At 39.6% G+C, this 18,675-nt stretch overlaps 1 protein-coding gene across 1 annotated transcript in view; it reads right to left on the bottom strand.

Annotated features, from left to right (window-relative positions):
- Positions 1 to 18,675, bottom strand: part of LOC102474987 (microtubule-associated serine/threonine-protein kinase 4-like) — a gene marked incomplete at its 5' end in the record, with an annotated part of 327,526 nt that overhangs the window by 83,546 nt on the left and 225,305 nt on the right. The window contains one exon of the mRNA XM_006170934.1: positions 15,237 to 15,361. Coding sequence (XP_006170996.1) covers positions 15,237 to 15,361 — 125 coding nt within the window. The remainder of the gene's footprint in view (positions 1 to 15,236; positions 15,362 to 18,675) is intronic.

Raw genomic sequence — 18,675 nt, 5'->3', positions numbered from 1 at the left:
CCAAACCACTGAGCCACCCACTGGCCCCATTAAAATATTTTTAATATATCCTCTTAAGAACATGAAAATCATCTTAAGACATATTCATATATTTGAAATTCATATTCTAAAAATATTTTATCTATGGTTTGACCCAGCAAAAATGTCAGAGGCTCAACAGGGTATCCTCTAACTAGGCTATGCCTAGACAAAGGACAGCAAAATTTGGCAAGGGAAAATAAAAGATGATAATATTATTAGTATTTTCAGTAAAAACGTTAATATTAATATTCCTTTTTTCTTAGTTGTTAGAGTGCACATGCTCACCAGAGGGAGGGGGAAAGAGAGATAAAACACCCTCCCCATGGGGCGTGGTCATGCCTCAATTGCATCCTCATTTTTCCAACCTGTCAGGATTTTGGATATGCACACACATGTACCTAGTGTGTTTTTCAAGCTGCAGAGGTCAGAATTCAAACCTCATGATTGGCTGTGTGGGAGCTGGCTCCTTTAGCCACTAGGTCATAAGGCTGGCTCAAGAAACTTACCTTTACAAGTCCAGCTTCATCAATTATTTAAACCATAAACTTCAGATACACATTTAATATAACTTAAAGTCCCAGGCCAGCTGGTAGCATATTTGAGTTGGCTGGATCTTAAATGGCTGACTGATGGGTCAAGTGGCTTGAAAAACATGCCAGGTATGTGTGTACATGCCCAAAATCCAACTTGGAGAATGGAAAAGGGATCTGTAGCATGGCTCCCCCCAGGCAGGTACTTTTTCATTTTCTCATTTTCTCTCTCTCTAGTGAGCACATGTGCCCTATAACAAAAATTGAAACAAAAATTGAAAGCCTCTGGTTTAATCAATTAATACAGAAGCTCCTCTTGTCCCAAATTATAATAATCGTTAATCTTCTGTGTGTTCCAAGTGGACACTCTACATGTATGATTTCACTTGGCTCCAGCAACAACCATACAAGACAGGTACTTTTAGTATCCCCATTTTTCAGAGGGTCTGAGAAGGTCAAGTTTCTCAGGTCAAGGTCATGCCTCTAGTAAGTGGTGAAGCCAAGATTCCAACCCAGGCAGCCAGGCACTGGAGCCCAAGCCCTTAAACACTGCTCTAAAATGCCTATAATAATTACATTCTAAATCAAGTGCTTGTAAAAACTATCTCAATTTAGATTTGGGCCAAGTGAGAGTGCAAACTCTCTGGGAAAGGGGAGAGGGGTGAACCAAGGTCTATCTATTCTCTTAATAAAATTCTCCAATTCCAGTATTCATTTTCAAAAGCGAGGCTCTCAGTGGTCAATTAAAATATAGAAAGTTGCAGATATAACCAAATATTGGGTCATCAGAAAAGTCATGACATTTTTCTATGCAAAATGTGTCACGACTTTTCCGACAATCCAACAAAAATCTGCGTTATTTCATCAATGTCATTTCTGCTAGCTTGTTCAATAGTCTAGACACACATCTTTGTCAGTGACCGCTTATTTTCCTGCACTCCTTAAGCAATCAGGCTATTTGTGAATGACAGGGATGGGCAGAGACCCTTATGGTCCTACATCACTACACAGGTTCAGGTATGCACAATTCACAGGGTCATGCAACCCAGTGGGGTGAGGGTGGGTAACGAGGTCAGGGAAGAGGCAGGGTGTGAGCTACGGTACAGAGAGGGTGCAAAAAGAGGAGAGTTGTGTTGGGAAGCATGAAGGAAGGGCATGGGAAGCAGACACTGATGCCCCCTGGATACGGCAGATGGTTGGTTCATGATCAGCAAAATTATTCTGCCAAACTTTACAGGCACTTAAAACACAAGAAACCCATAACCCTCCATGAAGTCAACCTGGCAAGACGGATGGATGTTTTCCAGAAAAATGGGCAAAAACAGAAGTTTCTAAAGGTTTCATTAATGATTTTTTTAAATCAGAGTTTTTGTCAAAAGGAGGACAAAATGGTATCACTGGTTTACATTAATTATCAGGTTAAACCTCATCACTGCATGTGTCTGGAAACCAGAAAGCAAACAAGAAAAATGACCGACTTGTAACTACACGAACAAACAAGGAAAGAAATAAACATACCTGGTTGAGTGAAATAAACATACCTGGTTGAGTACCTAGGTAAGCAAAGCAGTGGCATTTGTTAATCAAAGACAAAGAAGCTGGAGCCCAGCGATGGTGGGGCAGGCAGTAGGGCACCACTGCACATGGAGGAGCCATATGGAAAGGCCCATGTTCCTGTGTTGACCTGAACATCCCAAATGCATGCCCATGATCTTGGCCAACTGGAAGGCTGGGTCAGAGCATACAACACCTTAATGTGTGTGTGTGTGTGTGTGTGTGTGTGTGTGTGTCTGAGGGAAATAAACCGACAAAGAAAAAAAAAACAGGTTGGTTTCTTGCAATGAAGAGAAATTTCACAGTTTAATATACTACTTCTGGAGAGGCAGTCATTCTTCAGAAAAGGATGATAACTGCATACCCTGCTTTCTTGAGGATATGCAGTTATCATCCATATATATCATATCTGCATATATATATGCAGATATATATATATACACACACACATATATGTATATATATATATATGTGTGTGTGTGTGTGTGTGTGTGTGTGTGTGTGTGTGTATATGTAAATAAAATAAATCCAGGACATCGAGAGCCCCGAAATTACTTGGTGAATGCAGAATTCTACAGGGAAAACGGTAATGCAGTACCTTCTGTTCTTACACTGTTTAGGATATACACCATCCTGAGAACAGTTAAAGTTTTTTAGTGGTAGATATCTTGGATAGAAAGAAAAATACAAACAGGGCTGGCCTCATGGTCTAGTGGGTAAGAAAGCTGGATCTCACACAGCCAATTGTGTAGTTCAAATCCTGGCCCCGGTAGCTTGAAAAACATGACGCATATGTGCATGCATGCCCAAGAACCTGACGAGCGGGAGAAATGGAGAAGGGAATGTGGCGTGATCATAACCCATAGGGGCGGGGGAGCTGTGCTCCTCTCCCTATCTGTCTCTTTCTGATGGGCCCACACACCTTCAGGTAAAATTTAAAAAGACAGACATAAAGAAAAATAGATTAAAAAAATAAGAAGAAACAAGCCTCTAAGAAAGCAAATTTACAGAAATAGTAGGGCTTAGAATGACAGCAATCATTTCTATATTAGGTTAGAACTATAATTCTGTAGAAATACCTTCTGCTCCTTAGCACCCATTGTTAGTGTATGTGTGTGACTGTGTATGTGTGTGACTGTGTGTGTGTGTGTGTGTCTGTGTGTGGAGAGAGAGAGGCTGATATTCTCTGAAGGGTAAAAGAAAGTATTTAATATATTACAACTAGCTAAGTGGGACATTACTGCTTTACTCCATTCTTTTTCTCTCTAGAGAGATGTTTTTGCTGTCGAGCATGTGTGCTCACTGAAGAGACAGAGAGAGACAGAGAGACAGCAAGCAAGAAATCATCCACTGGGGATGCCACAATGTCTTCTCCATTCTCCTCATGAGACTTTAGGTATGCACATACATGCACAGGGTGTGAGTTTAAGCCACCAGGTCTGGGACTTGAACCACAGGTGACTACGTGGGAGTCCAGCAACATAAAAATTATGCCATCTGAAGGTCCCATCCATTCTTCATTTAAAAAATAAATTGACACACACACACACACGCACACACGCACACACACATACAAAATATCACAATGCAGTAGGCCGTTTTTAATATCAACACATTAAATCTAAAAAAAAAAATACAAATTTCCTTTTGGCTAAAATACCTGAAGATATCATGCTTTCTATTTTGGAGATTTCCTAAGTAAAAGGAAATCACTTGATAGGGTGGTTGAAGGCTCCCCATCTACCTCATAGGGAGTCCTTTCTGTTAAGAGATAGGTGTGTGTGTGGGGGGCGAGGTGGCGGTCTTCTACAATAGTTCAAATTAAGTAAAAAATTCCATCACCGAAATCCATGAACCTCTGAATTACATGTGGTCCTTTTTATTGCTGAGTATCCTAGAAACATCATGTTAACAATAAACATCACTGGGGGCCTGCCAGTGGCCCCATGGTGACCCAACATTCTGTAATGCTAGACCCACAAGGGAGATCCCAGGATCACATCCCTGTACATGACAAGTGGGCACACACTCATGAACCATCTGGCTGAGGTTAGGGGGAGATTACAGCATGAAGACCCAGGTGGGAGTGTTTCTCTTGTTTGGTCACTCTCTCACTCTAAAATGAAAGAAATACATGGAGGAAATAAGAAGAATAAATATCATTGTCCACCTGAACTATCACTCTACACCCCATTCCACTATGTACAAAGATCCACCAGGCCTCGAAGACTGCTTAACCAAAACCTACTCAACTTTTAAAACTCAGTTATAGTAGCAAAACTTTTTCAGAAATCTACAGGTCAAATCACTCTTCTGCTTCTGTTAAGTCTCATGGCTACAAACTATCAACCATGTGAGAATCTTCTATCTTGCTCTCTGATTTCTCAGATACCTTCCTTCAACCCGCTTAAAAATTCCTTAAAAGTAAGACCATATGTTACACTTTTTCTATACAGGTTTTAATACTCATTGTATAAGTGGGACTCCATTAAGAGTCATTTAGCTCGGACCAGCAGTTAGCATAATGGCTATGTTGCTGAACTCCCATGTAGTCCACTGTGGTTCGAGTCCCAGACCTGGTGGCTTAAACTCATGCCAGAAGGGTGTGCGTGTGTGCCCAAGATCCCGAGAGGAGAATGGAGGAGAAGAGATTGCAGCGTGACCATCCCCCTGGGGGTGATATCTCACTTTCTCTCTCTCTGTCTCTCTCTTTCTGGTGCACCCTATAGCATGCACCCTATAGCAAAAAACCTCTCCCCCCCCAAAAAAAAAAGGTCATTTACCTGACAGGTGAGCATAATGGGGATTACACTGACATAGAATCCAATACCAGATACTTCAGGTTTTCACTAACCACAAAGTACATCAAGAAAAATAAGGTAGAAAAGATATTAAAGCCTGTTGTTTTCCCAGAGGCATGATAACCAGGAGTTTCCCAAGAAGCTTATGAAGTAAAATGTTAGTTTTTCATTTTTCCCAAGATAGGAAATGCTATGTCCCAATACCTTTCCTCCCACAAACCACTGTATAATTACTATGGGTATCTGAGTTTCTCTTACACCAGAAAGTTCTCTGAGAACATGACAGCAAACAAGCAAGTGCTGATATTTTGTCACAGGGATCAAAGGACACCAGAAAGAACCAAGATATGCCAACCCAGGAGTTTGCCAGATGGTACCTGTCCACTGCTACACCAATAGGCGCTTCCTTGATGGTAGTCTTGACTGTTCCACCATCATTATTTCCATCATCTTCTCAGACAGAAAACCCAGTAACATCTTCAACAGCCTAACACTCCAGTTAGTCTAGACTCCAGAAAACAACACACCAGGAGTTTCAAGAAAGAACTGAAACTTAGATTTAAGAACTCTCAGGCTAGCAGGTGGCATGGTGGTTGGGATGCTGGACTCCCACATGGCTGACCAAGGTTTGAGTCCTGAACCTTACAGCTTGCTTTCTCACTTTCTCTCTCTCTCTCTCTCTCACTCACATGTGTTCTATAGGAAATTTTAAAATAACAAGAAATAAAAGTAAACAAATAATTATTTAAAAAAAAACCTCTTCAACATTGGGTAATAACCCACAATTTTCTAAGACACTATTGATAAACTGCGTATCAGGCACTGTCCTTGGTGCTAAGATACAGTGAGCAAAAAGCGGAAGTGGAAGCATTTACCACTCTGTGGGTCATCTTCTTACACTCGATGGACAAGTTGTTCAGTTGCTAAACAGGTACACCATTTGGAAATGGGTAATAAATGATGCCTAAGCTCTAGCGCATACACAGAAATGCATATGTAGATATGGTGTAACTGTTATAAATGTGCTTTGTTCCCCTCTGTGATAATAAGCAGTTAAACAAGGGAATACGTTTCTAGTCTCTCAATCATGTGGAACATATATGGGCTCCACTCACCTCACTGACTCTCGAATGTCTTGGATGACAACAAGTCCACACTTGTTGCCCAGTCTGCAGGCACACCCACACGGGGGCTGCTTCAGCAGGTACCCATCCTTCGCAGGAAGGACAACACATTCATCAGGTAATACATATTTTTTATTGTTGCAAAGTGAAAAGAAGAAAAAAAAAACTATGACATGAGAAGCTATAAATGACAACAGTGAGTGAAATTTCATTTTAGAATTTAAAAAAATCCCCAAAATGTGTAGTTCACTCATTCATTGATTGAATCACAACGCCATTCATATGTCTGCTAATTATCCTCTAAGCATCCAAGCATGTTTACAATAAGGACTGCATTTAGAGTATTTCTTCAGAGTAGTAGTTGGATTATAGTGAGAATTTTATAGTTCATTTTTAAGCTGATCTTTGATTTAGAGACTCATGTTAAACCAGCTACTTTGTAGACAGCCCAGGTGAGCCTATAATGAGATTTATCATCATGGATTAGGCCTGACCTATAATAATCTGCTCAGGGCTCCCTATTGCTATTTCAGCACTGAGTTATGAAAATTCATCCCTTCACTATAAACAGAGCCTAGCTCAGAGGGTAATAACTATGAGATGTATTACTCCTGGAATACAAGCACTCCTGAGACTCTGATTATAATGTCCACAGCTGAAGGCACTATTTCACAATTGAGATTACTACTTTCCAGATGAAAAAAATTCTGAACTGTGGAATAATGCCTTCAGCTACACACATTGTAATCACACTCAGCAGTTCCTATATCCCAAGATAATACAGGTTACCAACAGTTGGTCCGGTAAGCTGATTTAGGAAATGGAAGGGAGATGTTGTGGGAGGAAGCACAGATAACCCTAATTTCATATTTGCTTTATCTCCTGGCTTTGGCATAAGAGTTCTATTAACCACATCAAATCCACTAAAGCATACATTTAAAAGACAAATTATTTTTCACCAATCAAACCAGCAGTGTTTTTGTTTTTGCTTCTCCAAAAGACTATATTGACAGCTGGCCAGAGTACAGAGATGTGCTTTCTCAATGTAGAGATGTACTAATTCGAACAGCATTCCTAGACACTAAACTGTGTCTAACAAAGTCTATGAAGAACCTCAGGACCGGCAGTTAGCGTAATGGCTATGTCACTAGATTCCCATGTGGTTAACCACGGTTTGTGTCCCGGACCAGGTGGCTTAAAACTCATGCTGGGCGCGTATGCGTGCATGCCCAAGATCCCAAGAGGAGAACGGAGAAGGGATTGTGGCATGGCCATCCCCCCGGGGGGTGATTTCTCTCTTTCTGTCTGTCTCTCTCTGTCTAGCGAGCACACGTGCCCTATAGCAAAAAACTCTCCCAAAGTCTATGGAGAACCTCAACAATGCCATATCCTTTCCACCAATGATCTCACACTAAGTATCTACCCTAAAAAATAGAGGTAAACAGAGACTTCCTAACAGCCTACTCATCACCATTATTTGCAATAAGAAAAGCTTGAAAATAATCTAAGCAGTTAAATAAATTATGATAAATCCATATTTGGAATATTATGCAGTCTTAACTGAGTCATAATGGCTATAGAGAAATGCTAATTCACAGATATATTCTACAACTTTTGTTAAGTAATTTATCCAAGGGCATTCAAATTGTTCCTACATCAATATTTAACAGATAGTCTCTCAGAGTTAACTAATTGGACTTCGGATTAGGTTTTTGTTTTTGAGCTATAAGGCTGATGAAGTATTGATATAATACTAAATGACTGCAAATAAAGTCTGTACACCAAATAAATGCTGACATTAAGCCTCCACATTTTGAATGAATTAAAAAGGAAAAATACATTTTTGCATACACTTAGTGAATTTTCCCTGACTCTTCATAATGCATTTTTGCAAATGGAAAAGATGAATATTCATCAAGGTTCTTTGAATATATTACAGTTTAAATAGTTTGGTTTTAATATTTATAGCATATCATAAAATATAATTTTTCCATTACAAGAAACAGATACAGTATTAAAAGACAGCCACTGAAGAAACATAAAAATTACACCACTTAACCTAACATTTAAAAGTTGAAAAACAGTATTTGAAAGCACTTCGCCCCTTTCAAAACAGAAAATATTCAGGAAAAATATCTTCCAGTTTGTTCAGTTGATGAATTCTGAATGAAGATGAACAAAACAACAGACTAGTCCATGATCATGCAAGGTCAGGACGAAAAGGTTAAACTCCTTGTTCACATCAAATAACCTGAGAGACTCCCTCTCTTCTGATACTACCATTCCAGCTAGGCCTGGCTCACCTCCAAGAAATATTTTTCCTACCAACCCCAACAACTCCTACTGATGACAGCATTCCTTGAATGACAGTGACCATGCAAAGCACTACATGGAGTTTGCTCATTTGATCCCTTAAAATAACCTTATGAGGTGACTTCAATCACTAGCACCACTTCACAGATAAAGTGAGGCTCACACAGTCAGCTCTAAGTGAGGTCCATGAACAAGAACCTGGAATTGATCTTAGGTAACCCGTGTTCTTAACTGCTCTGCTTTCTCCTCTTCTTTTTCCAGCTGAATAATTACAGCTTAATTCCTGAATACAGTTTCCACTGTTAACTTCTCTCTTACTTGAAGAATAGCTTCCTAGCAAATTACAAAATATAAATTAAAAAATGCTGGATGGTGGCACAGCAGTAAAACATGATACTCTGCAAGGCTGACCCACAAGGGAGAGTTCTGGGTTCACATCTGGAGACCTCCCAGGACATACCAGGTACCCATGAGCCTGTGATCAGGGCTGGCTAAAGTTGGGGGTGGCTTGTGGCATCAGGACCCTGTTGGGCATGCTGTCTCTCTCTTTCAGTCTCTCTTGATCATGGAAGAAATGAATAAACTTGAAAATACATATAGTCTATAATGTAAACCAACCAAACTTACTGTAGATTAAAGTAAAAATAGGAAAACATGTCAGTTCTAGGTCACTGAACATGTACAGAAATATATACGTATGCATTTATGCAATCAGCAAATTCACTGAGCACCTACTAAGTGCCAGGCACAATTCTGGGCACTGGAAAAATAGCTGAGAAAACATAAAACTTACAGGAGTTAGTATGTGACATATAATAAGCAAAAGGTGTGTATACTGAAAGGTCATAAAGCTGTAGAGAAAAATGATTAAAGTGGGATGTATGGAAAGCAATACAGAGAATAATTTCAAATAGGATGGTCGAGGAAGACTTCAGTGAGAATGAACGTGAATGAGACCCTCCCAGAAAAACAACACATGAGGCATGTGATTCAAACAGAAAATTGGACAAAGATGCCAGAAATGAATTCTCCCAGTGCTCTTGCTATCCATCTATTACCCCAAAGCACAAAAGTAGTGCATATGTCTTGTGATGGCCATGCACACCATTCTAAACTTCAGTCGTCAGGCTTATAACCTTATTTTCCTACAAAGAAATAAGTCACCACTGGTCCTGTTTTTGCCTCCTGAAATTTCCATCTTTCTTGCCAGAAAGCAGCATCTGTATAAATCCCCTGCTTTTGACGACTATGACTTCTTTGATAAACTACCCGTGTGTGTGGGGAGGGACAGAAAGATGGAGAAAGCAAATGAGAAAATGAGTTTTTCCCCTCTTCAGATTAATGTATATGAAGTATACATCTGACACTTCATCAGCACTCCCGGCTGGTGTCCCAGCAGGCGGACACTGGCTGAGCATGTATTCTGCCAGCTACCAGGCTACTTAGGATGAATTGGCAACATGCCATTTATCTGAAATGCCCAATGTGTCTGGGAGAGGGAACACAACTACATTTAGCATTGCCAAGGAAAACTAGATACTTCAGGCTAGGAATTAATCTCCTCCTTGAGAAGGTAGTTAGCATTACCTTCAAGCTTGCCTATGGCATTTAAATCACTATAGGTCATACATACCTATCAAACCATAGGCCCTTCATTTATATCTTACTAACATATTAATACTGCTCAGGGTGAGGATCTATACTTTTCTGAAATGTACGTTGTTGCATTTGAGCATGGGCTTTTGATATATTGAGTATAATGCTATCCTTTGGACTGAAAATTACTTTGATTCCTTCTTTTTTCAATGTCTTCTGCATTTGAACCCACATATAGCTTCAACTTACTCAGTGAGTCAATCAATATTTAAACCAATGTGATTACATGGCTGCTTAAAAGCTAATTGATAAAATTTCCTCAAACGTGAACACTGATAATCTCTTCATAATTTTGTCACTGTATTTTTGAGTAGCTAGTGGGAAACTAAACAGGATTTAGCCTATTACATGGAGTTGAAGGCTAAACACACTTACTTATAAGATGCATACTGAACAGCAAAACCATAGAGGTTTTAGATAGATGGTCTTATTAGGTTACCCATTACAGCATGCAGAATCGGACCATCACTCTCACCTTGCAACTCAAGGAGTCTGTCATTTTCCCATGAATAATTAGTCATGCATTCAACATTATTTATTAAATGCCTCCTAGGTGCAAGACACACTCTAAGAGCAGTGAGAAGTAGAAAGTCAAGTCAGGTGAGAATTTGCCCTCAAGGATCCTGCAGTCTAGTAGAGAGCTATTAGGCATAAACATGAAAAAAAAAAAAAAAAAAAAAAAACCATAGATGTATACAATTGTGAATCCAAAGGGGAGTCATGAGGAAGGTGACTTACAGTTTTAGGATGGGGGCAACAGAGCACAGAGAGTGGCCAGAAAGAGAGAATCAGTCAGAATAAGGCATGCTTTATGATACAGTGCACCTCCCAAAACATCAGCCTATTTAGAGGACAAGAAAAAGAGAAAGCAAAAGGAAGTGGAATGCTAAAAGATGCATTATACATTCCCACCTCTTTGCCACCATTCTTTGTCAAATCTGTTAGTTACAGTGGCCAGAGAAAACAGAAATAATCCAGCCCCAACATGGTAGAAATGTCAAACAGATTAATGTTAATGTCTCTGTGGCTGTACAGTTTTACAAAAGGTACCCAAAGCAAGAAAAGTCACCAACATATACTTGAGTGACATACTGAAATAAGTGACATGGCATGGAAATCTGCACACAAACAATAAAGTGATCGGGACGGTGCTGTGCTCTGCCTGGCAACCCACTGGCTTCTTACGCTCCTAATACACAGACGGCAAGGGACAGTTTTCCATAAACTGCAACTAGCAACTAATGAAACCGCTGAAGGGAAAGACATGACAGGGTTAAATTTTAAACTTTCACTATCTAGTAGCAAATGGCTAATAAAATTCTGGCTTCTGTGCCCAAGCTTACCTACTATACAATGGTAACAGCAGGAGTGTTGATATTGCTAACTAAGACTTGTTCTGATAGGCTGTATTTTGGTATGCTCAACATGGCATTTCAGCATCATTACCAGCTTTGACTTTAACCAAACACTATACATGTAAAAATTTACAGGTAGGTAAACTAATAAATTGATTTTTTTTTTCTTTCTAAAAATTTTTATTTAAGGTTTTTGCCATAGGGTGCATGCACTCACCAGAGAGAGAGATAGGAAGAATTAAAGTGAGAAATCCCCCCAACTCGGGGGGGATGGCCACTTCGCAATACTTTCACCTCTATCCTCTTCCTGGGATCTTGAGCACACACACATGTGCGTGTGTTCACATGCACCTGGTGTGATTTTTAAGCCACGAGGTGGACTCAAACTACAGCCAGCCCAGCTGTGGGAGTCCAGTGCCTTAACCATTACACCACCTGCTGTACCCCATTAAAGTGATTCTTTGATAAGAATGTCATCTCAAATTTTAGGGGCTATCCTTAGGTCACCCAGCATGCATATTATCAAATTATAAATCAGTTTCTGTATCTGTTTATATGCCTACTAGTGTTACATCATGAGGGATAGTACTCGTGAGTGTTATCTTAATAAGAATGATGTACTTGCAATGAACAAATGGCTTACTATTTAATTATTTTTTTAAAGAATTAATTTGCTTAACTTTATTTATTTATTTATTTATTTATTTTAATTTGACCAGAGAGGGACAGAATGGGGGGTAGGGGTGAGAAAGTAAGCCGCCAGATCCAAGACTCAAACTGCCGTCAGCTATGTGGGAGTTCAGAGCCTTTAACCACCAAACCACCTGCTGCCCCCACTATTTAACTATTAAGAATAGTAGTACTGGGGACCAGCAGGTGGTGTGGTGGTTAAGGTGCTGGACACTCCCACAATGGCTGACCATGCTTCAAGTCCCAGACCTGACAGCTGCTTTCTTTCTCTTTCTTTCTCTCTCTCTCTCTCTCTCTCTCTCTCTCTCTCTGTGTGTGTGTGTGTGTGTGTGTGTGTTTCTCTAGACAAATTAAAATAAATGAATGGGTAAATAAAATTAAAAAAAAAGAATAGTATCACAATGACTAAAAAAAAAAAAACCTTTTGTCAAAAACACACACACACAAATTGTTAGTATGTTCTTCTTTCCTTGAAAGTAAATGCATAGTGCCTGGGACCAGAAGAGGGCATAATGGCTACGTTGCTGGACTCCCATTTAGGCAACCACAGTTCGAGTCCCAGATCCAGCAGCTTAAACTCACTCTGGGCACATGCGCGTGAATGCCCAAGATCCCAAGAGGAAAATGGAGGAGAAGGGATTGTGGAGTGGCCATCCCCCCGGGGGGATGATTTCTCGCTCTCTGTCTCTCCGTCTTTCGGGCAAGCGCATGCGCCCTATAGCAAAAATCTCTCAAAAAAAAAAAAAAGTCATAGTGTCAACTAAGACTTTACTAAAATTCTCCAAGTAGAAAAAGCCATTTTGGACTTGGAGAGAGGACAGAGTAAAATGCTACCTATCCTTAGTTTCACTATATCCTTAAAAATAAGTCCCAATATTTTTCATGATAAAAAAAAGAAATTTTTGGTTTTTTTAAAAAAAGTCAGTACTGTAAAGACATATGTGATTAAATGTAAATTAAAATAAAAAATTTTCTAAAAAGGCTTAGTTTCTAAGTCACACAATATCCTGAAAGAAGCTTCTTGATAGATAATTATTCCACACATCAGAATCTTAATTATTCGGAAAACACAATCAGGGAATTCCAGAGCTGAAAGGGACTTCAGAGCCTGTTTAACACCTCTTTTCATTCTGCAGTTGCGATGAGGTGGTAACATCTGAGACACTAAGTGATTTGCCCAAGTTTTACAGTTACCTAATAGCGAAAGCAGTACTAGAGGCTACATCAAATCTCCATGAGTATATGATTCCTAAACAGGCAACATCATTTGTGATCAATGCATAAAATTATAAGATGTAACACACTGGTTTATATTTCATTTACATCTTCGTCAAAAAAAGATGTTGGAAAAGTCTCTCTCTACACCATACAACCTTATCACCAACACAAAAGTAGCTTACACAGACTGCTAAGCTCAAAGTTAAAGAGGATAAGAAAGGAGCCCACTGGCAAAAAAAAAAAAAAAGTCATTTTTGTTCCTTTCTTTTTTTTTTAATTCTAGTAAACATCACGGTTAAAAATAAAGGTCTACATTGGGGGAAAAAAACGGAATGTGCAAGTCCATGCAGCTAACGAATACACAAATATTATGTCATGTGCCAAATGGTAAATGTGGCGCATGTTAGATGTGGAAATATCACCATTTCAATCATCACAGGGAAAAACGGTCAGGCATGAATCACCAGTGAATGCTAAATCCAGGGGAAATTGTTGACATAAAGCATATTTGCTTTGCCTGAAAGTATCTCCCCACAGATTGCTTATAGACTGCTAGAGAAAAAAGTCATTAGCTACAGTGGAAAATTTAGGTAACCCCTTGATTTGGTGATCAAAATTGACATTAGAGTGACAGGTGGATGGACATCATAAACCTGAAGACATCATACACTGAGAGGACATGATGCCACCAAAGACATCCTCCTTTAAAAATAAATTTTTAAAATATGTCAATATTGTAGGATCAGTAGACGGTGTAATGGCTACGTGGCTGGACTCCCATGTAGTTGACCACAGTTCAAGTCCCGGACCTGGTGGCTTAAACTCACACCGGTAGTGTTTGCGTGTGTGCCCAAAATCCCAAGAGGAGAATGGAGGAGAAGATATTGCAGCATGGCCATCTCCCCTGGGGGTTGATTTCTCGCTTTCTGTCTCTCTGTCTTTCTCTGTTTTTCTGGCGAGCACACACACCCTATAGCAAAAACCTCTCTAAAAAAATACAAAAGTCAATGTCATAAAAGACAAATAGGTGAAAATATTCTAGATTTTAGAAGTCCAAAAAGATAGACAATTAAATGCAGTACAAGACCCAGACTGAATCTATCATGGAGGAAAAAAATATTTTCAAGGACAATATTGAGTCAATTACTAATACTGAAATACAGATGGCAGAGAAGATAGCAGGACTGTATCAGCTCTAAGTTTACTCACTTATAACTGATAACAAAGGACTATGTTACATACACCGCTTACTCTCAAATAGTTAAAAAATTGTATATGTGTATATGCATGCATACACACAGAGGTATATACACATATTTACACAGAAAGCATAAACAATAAAGCAAATTGGACAAAATGTTAGTAGTCAAATCTACGTAAAAAATAAAGTGGCATTCTATGTATTTTTCTTATGACAAATTGGCATCTTTTTTTTTTATTTTTGCAATGTTTTTTTAAAGAATTATTTATTTTATTTGTATTATTATTTTTTTAAATTTGACCAGAGAGAAAGAGAGACAAAGGAAAAGTGAGAGAGCAAGCCTTTTTATCTGCTTTGCCCCCCTTTTTACACAGTGACCAGAACTATAGATGCTTTATAAACACTGACTGAATGATGAAAGGTTTGGGACTCAAACCACGGTCAGCCGTGTGGGAATCCAGCACCATAACCACTGTGCTACCTGCCAGCCCCTATTTTTGCAACTTTTAAAATTATTATTTTTAAATTACTACCAAATAAAGTTTTTAAAAAATGCCTAAAAACATTTTTGCTTATTTCAGAGGAAAGGTAAAAGTGGAGACAAATGGAAAGAAACCCTTCAAATTGGGTAGGACTGAAAATTAGCACAGTGAAAACAGGGAACTTCACATCGCTAACCCTGTGCTTAACGTTACATGTGGGTGAGTTTACATCTAGTTAAATGAGATCATCCTAAACAGACCCCAGGAAAGGGCGAGTTAGAGCCTACTCACCAGGCTGGCTGTGAGCGAGGGCGCCGACTGGCCCAGGGCCTGGCTGCGCATGCGCACAAGGTTGGACGTCTCAGCTGAGGCCTGCCAGGCCTGCCCAGCCGCTGGGTTTGGAAGCAGGTACCTCCCTGTGGGGTTAAAGAGAAGAAAAGGTAAGTGGCAGGCAGACGGTAGTAGCTTCGTGGCAATGGTGGGTCTCTTTCCAGCCATCATTATTTATTACTTTCCCCATACTTGGTAATTCCATTATTAATAACGACCAGAGAAAAAGTGCCTTAATTATGTCAGGAAATCCGGGGCAGATTCTGACCCTAGCTTCCTGCATACACCTAAATAAACCTCCTCATCTCTTTCCTGTATAGCTTCATTAGGGCCTGATGGAGTGTTTTTTTCCCCACCTTCCTGTTCCAAAGGAATAATGCACAAGGAAGTTTCAGCAACACAGAAGTAAACGTGTGTTTATTAATGTCAAAAAAAAAAAAAAAAAAAAATCCTAACATGGAAAGTGCTCTAGGAATCAACTACAAGAGTCTACAAAGTGGAGACTGTGACCAACAAAAGAAAGTCGTGGAATTCTTTCAAGGTGAAAGGGTGCTGAGGCCCCTTCCCCCCAGCTCTCTCTCTGAAGAGCAGGTGGTCACCCAACCGTGTCTGCAGGATACATAATGGTATCCATTTGCATAAATCAGGACATCAATGTCAGTCGAGGTTCACTGAGCAATTTCCATCAACCTTGAACTCTAAAATATACATGTATGCCTTTCAAAGTCAAACAGCTGAACCGGTGCACACTGCGTTACTTCCTTGGGACATGGACTAGTTTAGTATCAACACACAGAGAAATGAGGCTTTTTGACTTCAAAAAGGTTAGGATGGACATGAATATTCACATACCAATAAAGTTCAGAAAAAGCAGAGGCCGAGTTTGATTTTTATCTGCTTTGCTCCCTGCTCCCCTTCTTACACAGTGACCAGCCCTATAGATGCTCAATAAATATTGATTGAATGATGAAAGGATAAGGGGGCATTCCCTTCCCAGAACACATGCAAGAACAATAAAAAGATGGCAGGCACCACCAGAATCCATTCCAGGGCCATGTGTGTGGGGACTCCAGCTTCATTGCTCTCCAGGATCATGAGGGATTGCCACGTGCATGGCACATGGCCGTAGGGCACATATGTTCTTTGTTTTTCCCTCAGGCATGCACTTCACAAGTGTACCCCACTGGTGCATAACCACCGCAGCGTCTTAACTGGCTTAATGTTACTGCACTTGCCAGCTACCAGAACTATCAAAGCACAGGAGATAAGGGTGTCTCCATCAACTGTCCATGTTAATAGGTCTAATACTTTATTTAATCTGAGTGCTTTTAGAAATTTAGAAATATGGCTTATTTTGCCGCTCTGTGTGAAGCACATACTAGAAAAAACTACTAATAAATCTGCTTTTGAGATTGTGCCCTAGAGCTGACTGATACTGGAGAAGGAAGTGAGCAAACTCTCTTGGTCTTGGTTTTTCCATCTCCAAAATGGAAATGAGAGAGTTATGTCAAGTGGCTGAGGAGATTACGAGATATTATGAGTAAAACATTAAGTAAATATTAGCTTCTTAGCCATAGTAGTAAGAAAAAAATTAACTTTTTTTTTTTTTTTTGCTTGGATTGGTTTCTTGTCATTCACAAGTAGAAAATGCAAATATATACTAAGAAAAAAATTACCTATGATTATACTGGGATAACATTGTCAACATTTCAGTGATTTTCCTTCAGACTTCCCTTCTATAACCTGTATTTTCTTGCAAAAAAAAAAAGAAAAAAAAAAGAAAATGGAACCATACTGATTTTTGTCACCTGTTTCCCACAAACCCCACATAATAGATATTATGACCTTTCCTAAGCATATATGGCAAATGTCATTTAATTGAAACATAAACCCTGTCATTTAAAATTCAAATACAATTACCCTCTTGCGATTCTGATCACTATTTCAAAAACAGTCAGATATATATTTCAAGAAGAAATATGGAGAGAATTTACTCTAGCCTAACTGCTCTTCTTTTTTTTGGAGAGGTTTTTCACTATAGGGCATGTGCGCTCGCCAGACAGACAAGAGAGAGACAGAAAGTGAGAAATAACCCCCCAGAGGGGATGGTCATGCCGCAATCCCTTCTCCTCCATTCTCCTCTTGGGATCTTGGGCACGCATGCACACGTGCCCGGCGTGAGTTTTAAGTCACCAGGTCCGGGACGCGAACCACGGTCGACTACATGGGAGTCCAGTGACTGCTGGTTCCCAACGTAAATGCTTTTCTGACCCAGATGTTTCATTTTAAAGAAAATTAAAGGTAGACAAGAAACTCCTTGGAGAATTTAATGTAATAATGGACAAAAATATTTAAAAGAATTATTTAATTTTATTTATCGTTGTTATCATTACTTAATTTGCTACAAGGCACATGCACTCACCAGAGAGAGAACGAGAGAGAGAAAGAGAGAAAATATGCCTCCAGGTCCAGGGCTCGAACTGTGGTTGGCAATATGGGAGTCCAGTGCCCTAGCTACCATACCACCTGCTGACCCAAATAATGAAAAAAAATTTTTTAAGAGAGATTTTTGCAGCAGGCCATGTGCACTTGCTGGAGAGACAGAGACAGACAGAGAAACAGAAAGGTAGAAATCACACACACACTCCGCGGGGGTGGCCTTACCGCAATCCCTTTTCCTCCATTCTCCTCTTGGGATCTTGGGCACATATGCACACGTGTCAAGTGTGAGTTTTATGACACTGGGTCCAGGACTCAAACCACAGTCAATTATGTGGGAGTCCAGTGATGTAACCATTCTGCCATCTGCTGGTCCCAATAATGAAAAATTTTAAAGGCCAAATATTTTAGTTTACTGAAGAATTCTACGCCATCAGTCTTTTTTCTTTTAGTAGAAAATAACTGTTGGACTGACTCCCTATAACCCCCTAATGTGAACAAACAGGTTTATTCATTTCTATATCCCTAGTATTTGGCATAGGGCATGGCACTTAGCAAATGTTCAGTAAATGTTTGTTGACTAAAATTCAGTTAAACTATACTGTTTGAATAATATTTGATCACATCTAAACAGGAAAAACACTAACAAACAGACCATTTTCTTAAATTCCATTTGTTAGTACAGCATAACAACTAAAATATATTGAGGCCTCTGTGTATGGTAGGCACTGCGACCTCCTAAGAACCCTATAGGATAGGTATTACAATTTTCACTTTAGCCCAGAAAGGTCACATACTAGGCAAGGACATAAAGCTAAACACTTGGGCAAAACCAGTATTCTGATTCCAAAGCCCAGATTCTACCAAAATAAAATACTCATCACGGGACCAGCAGGTGGTGTGGTGATTGAGGACGCTAGACTCCCACATGGCTGACCATGGCTCAAGTCCCAGACCTGGC

Source organism: Tupaia chinensis, unplaced genomic scaffold, assembly GCF_000334495.1.
Source record: "Tupaia chinensis unplaced genomic scaffold, TupChi_1.0 Scaffold149178_1, whole genome shotgun sequence".
NCBI classification, from domain to species: Eukaryota; Metazoa; Chordata; class Mammalia; order Scandentia; family Tupaiidae; genus Tupaia; species Tupaia belangeri.
The sequence above is the reverse complement of the archived record's forward strand: the minus strand, read 5'-3'. Positions and strand labels throughout refer to the sequence as shown.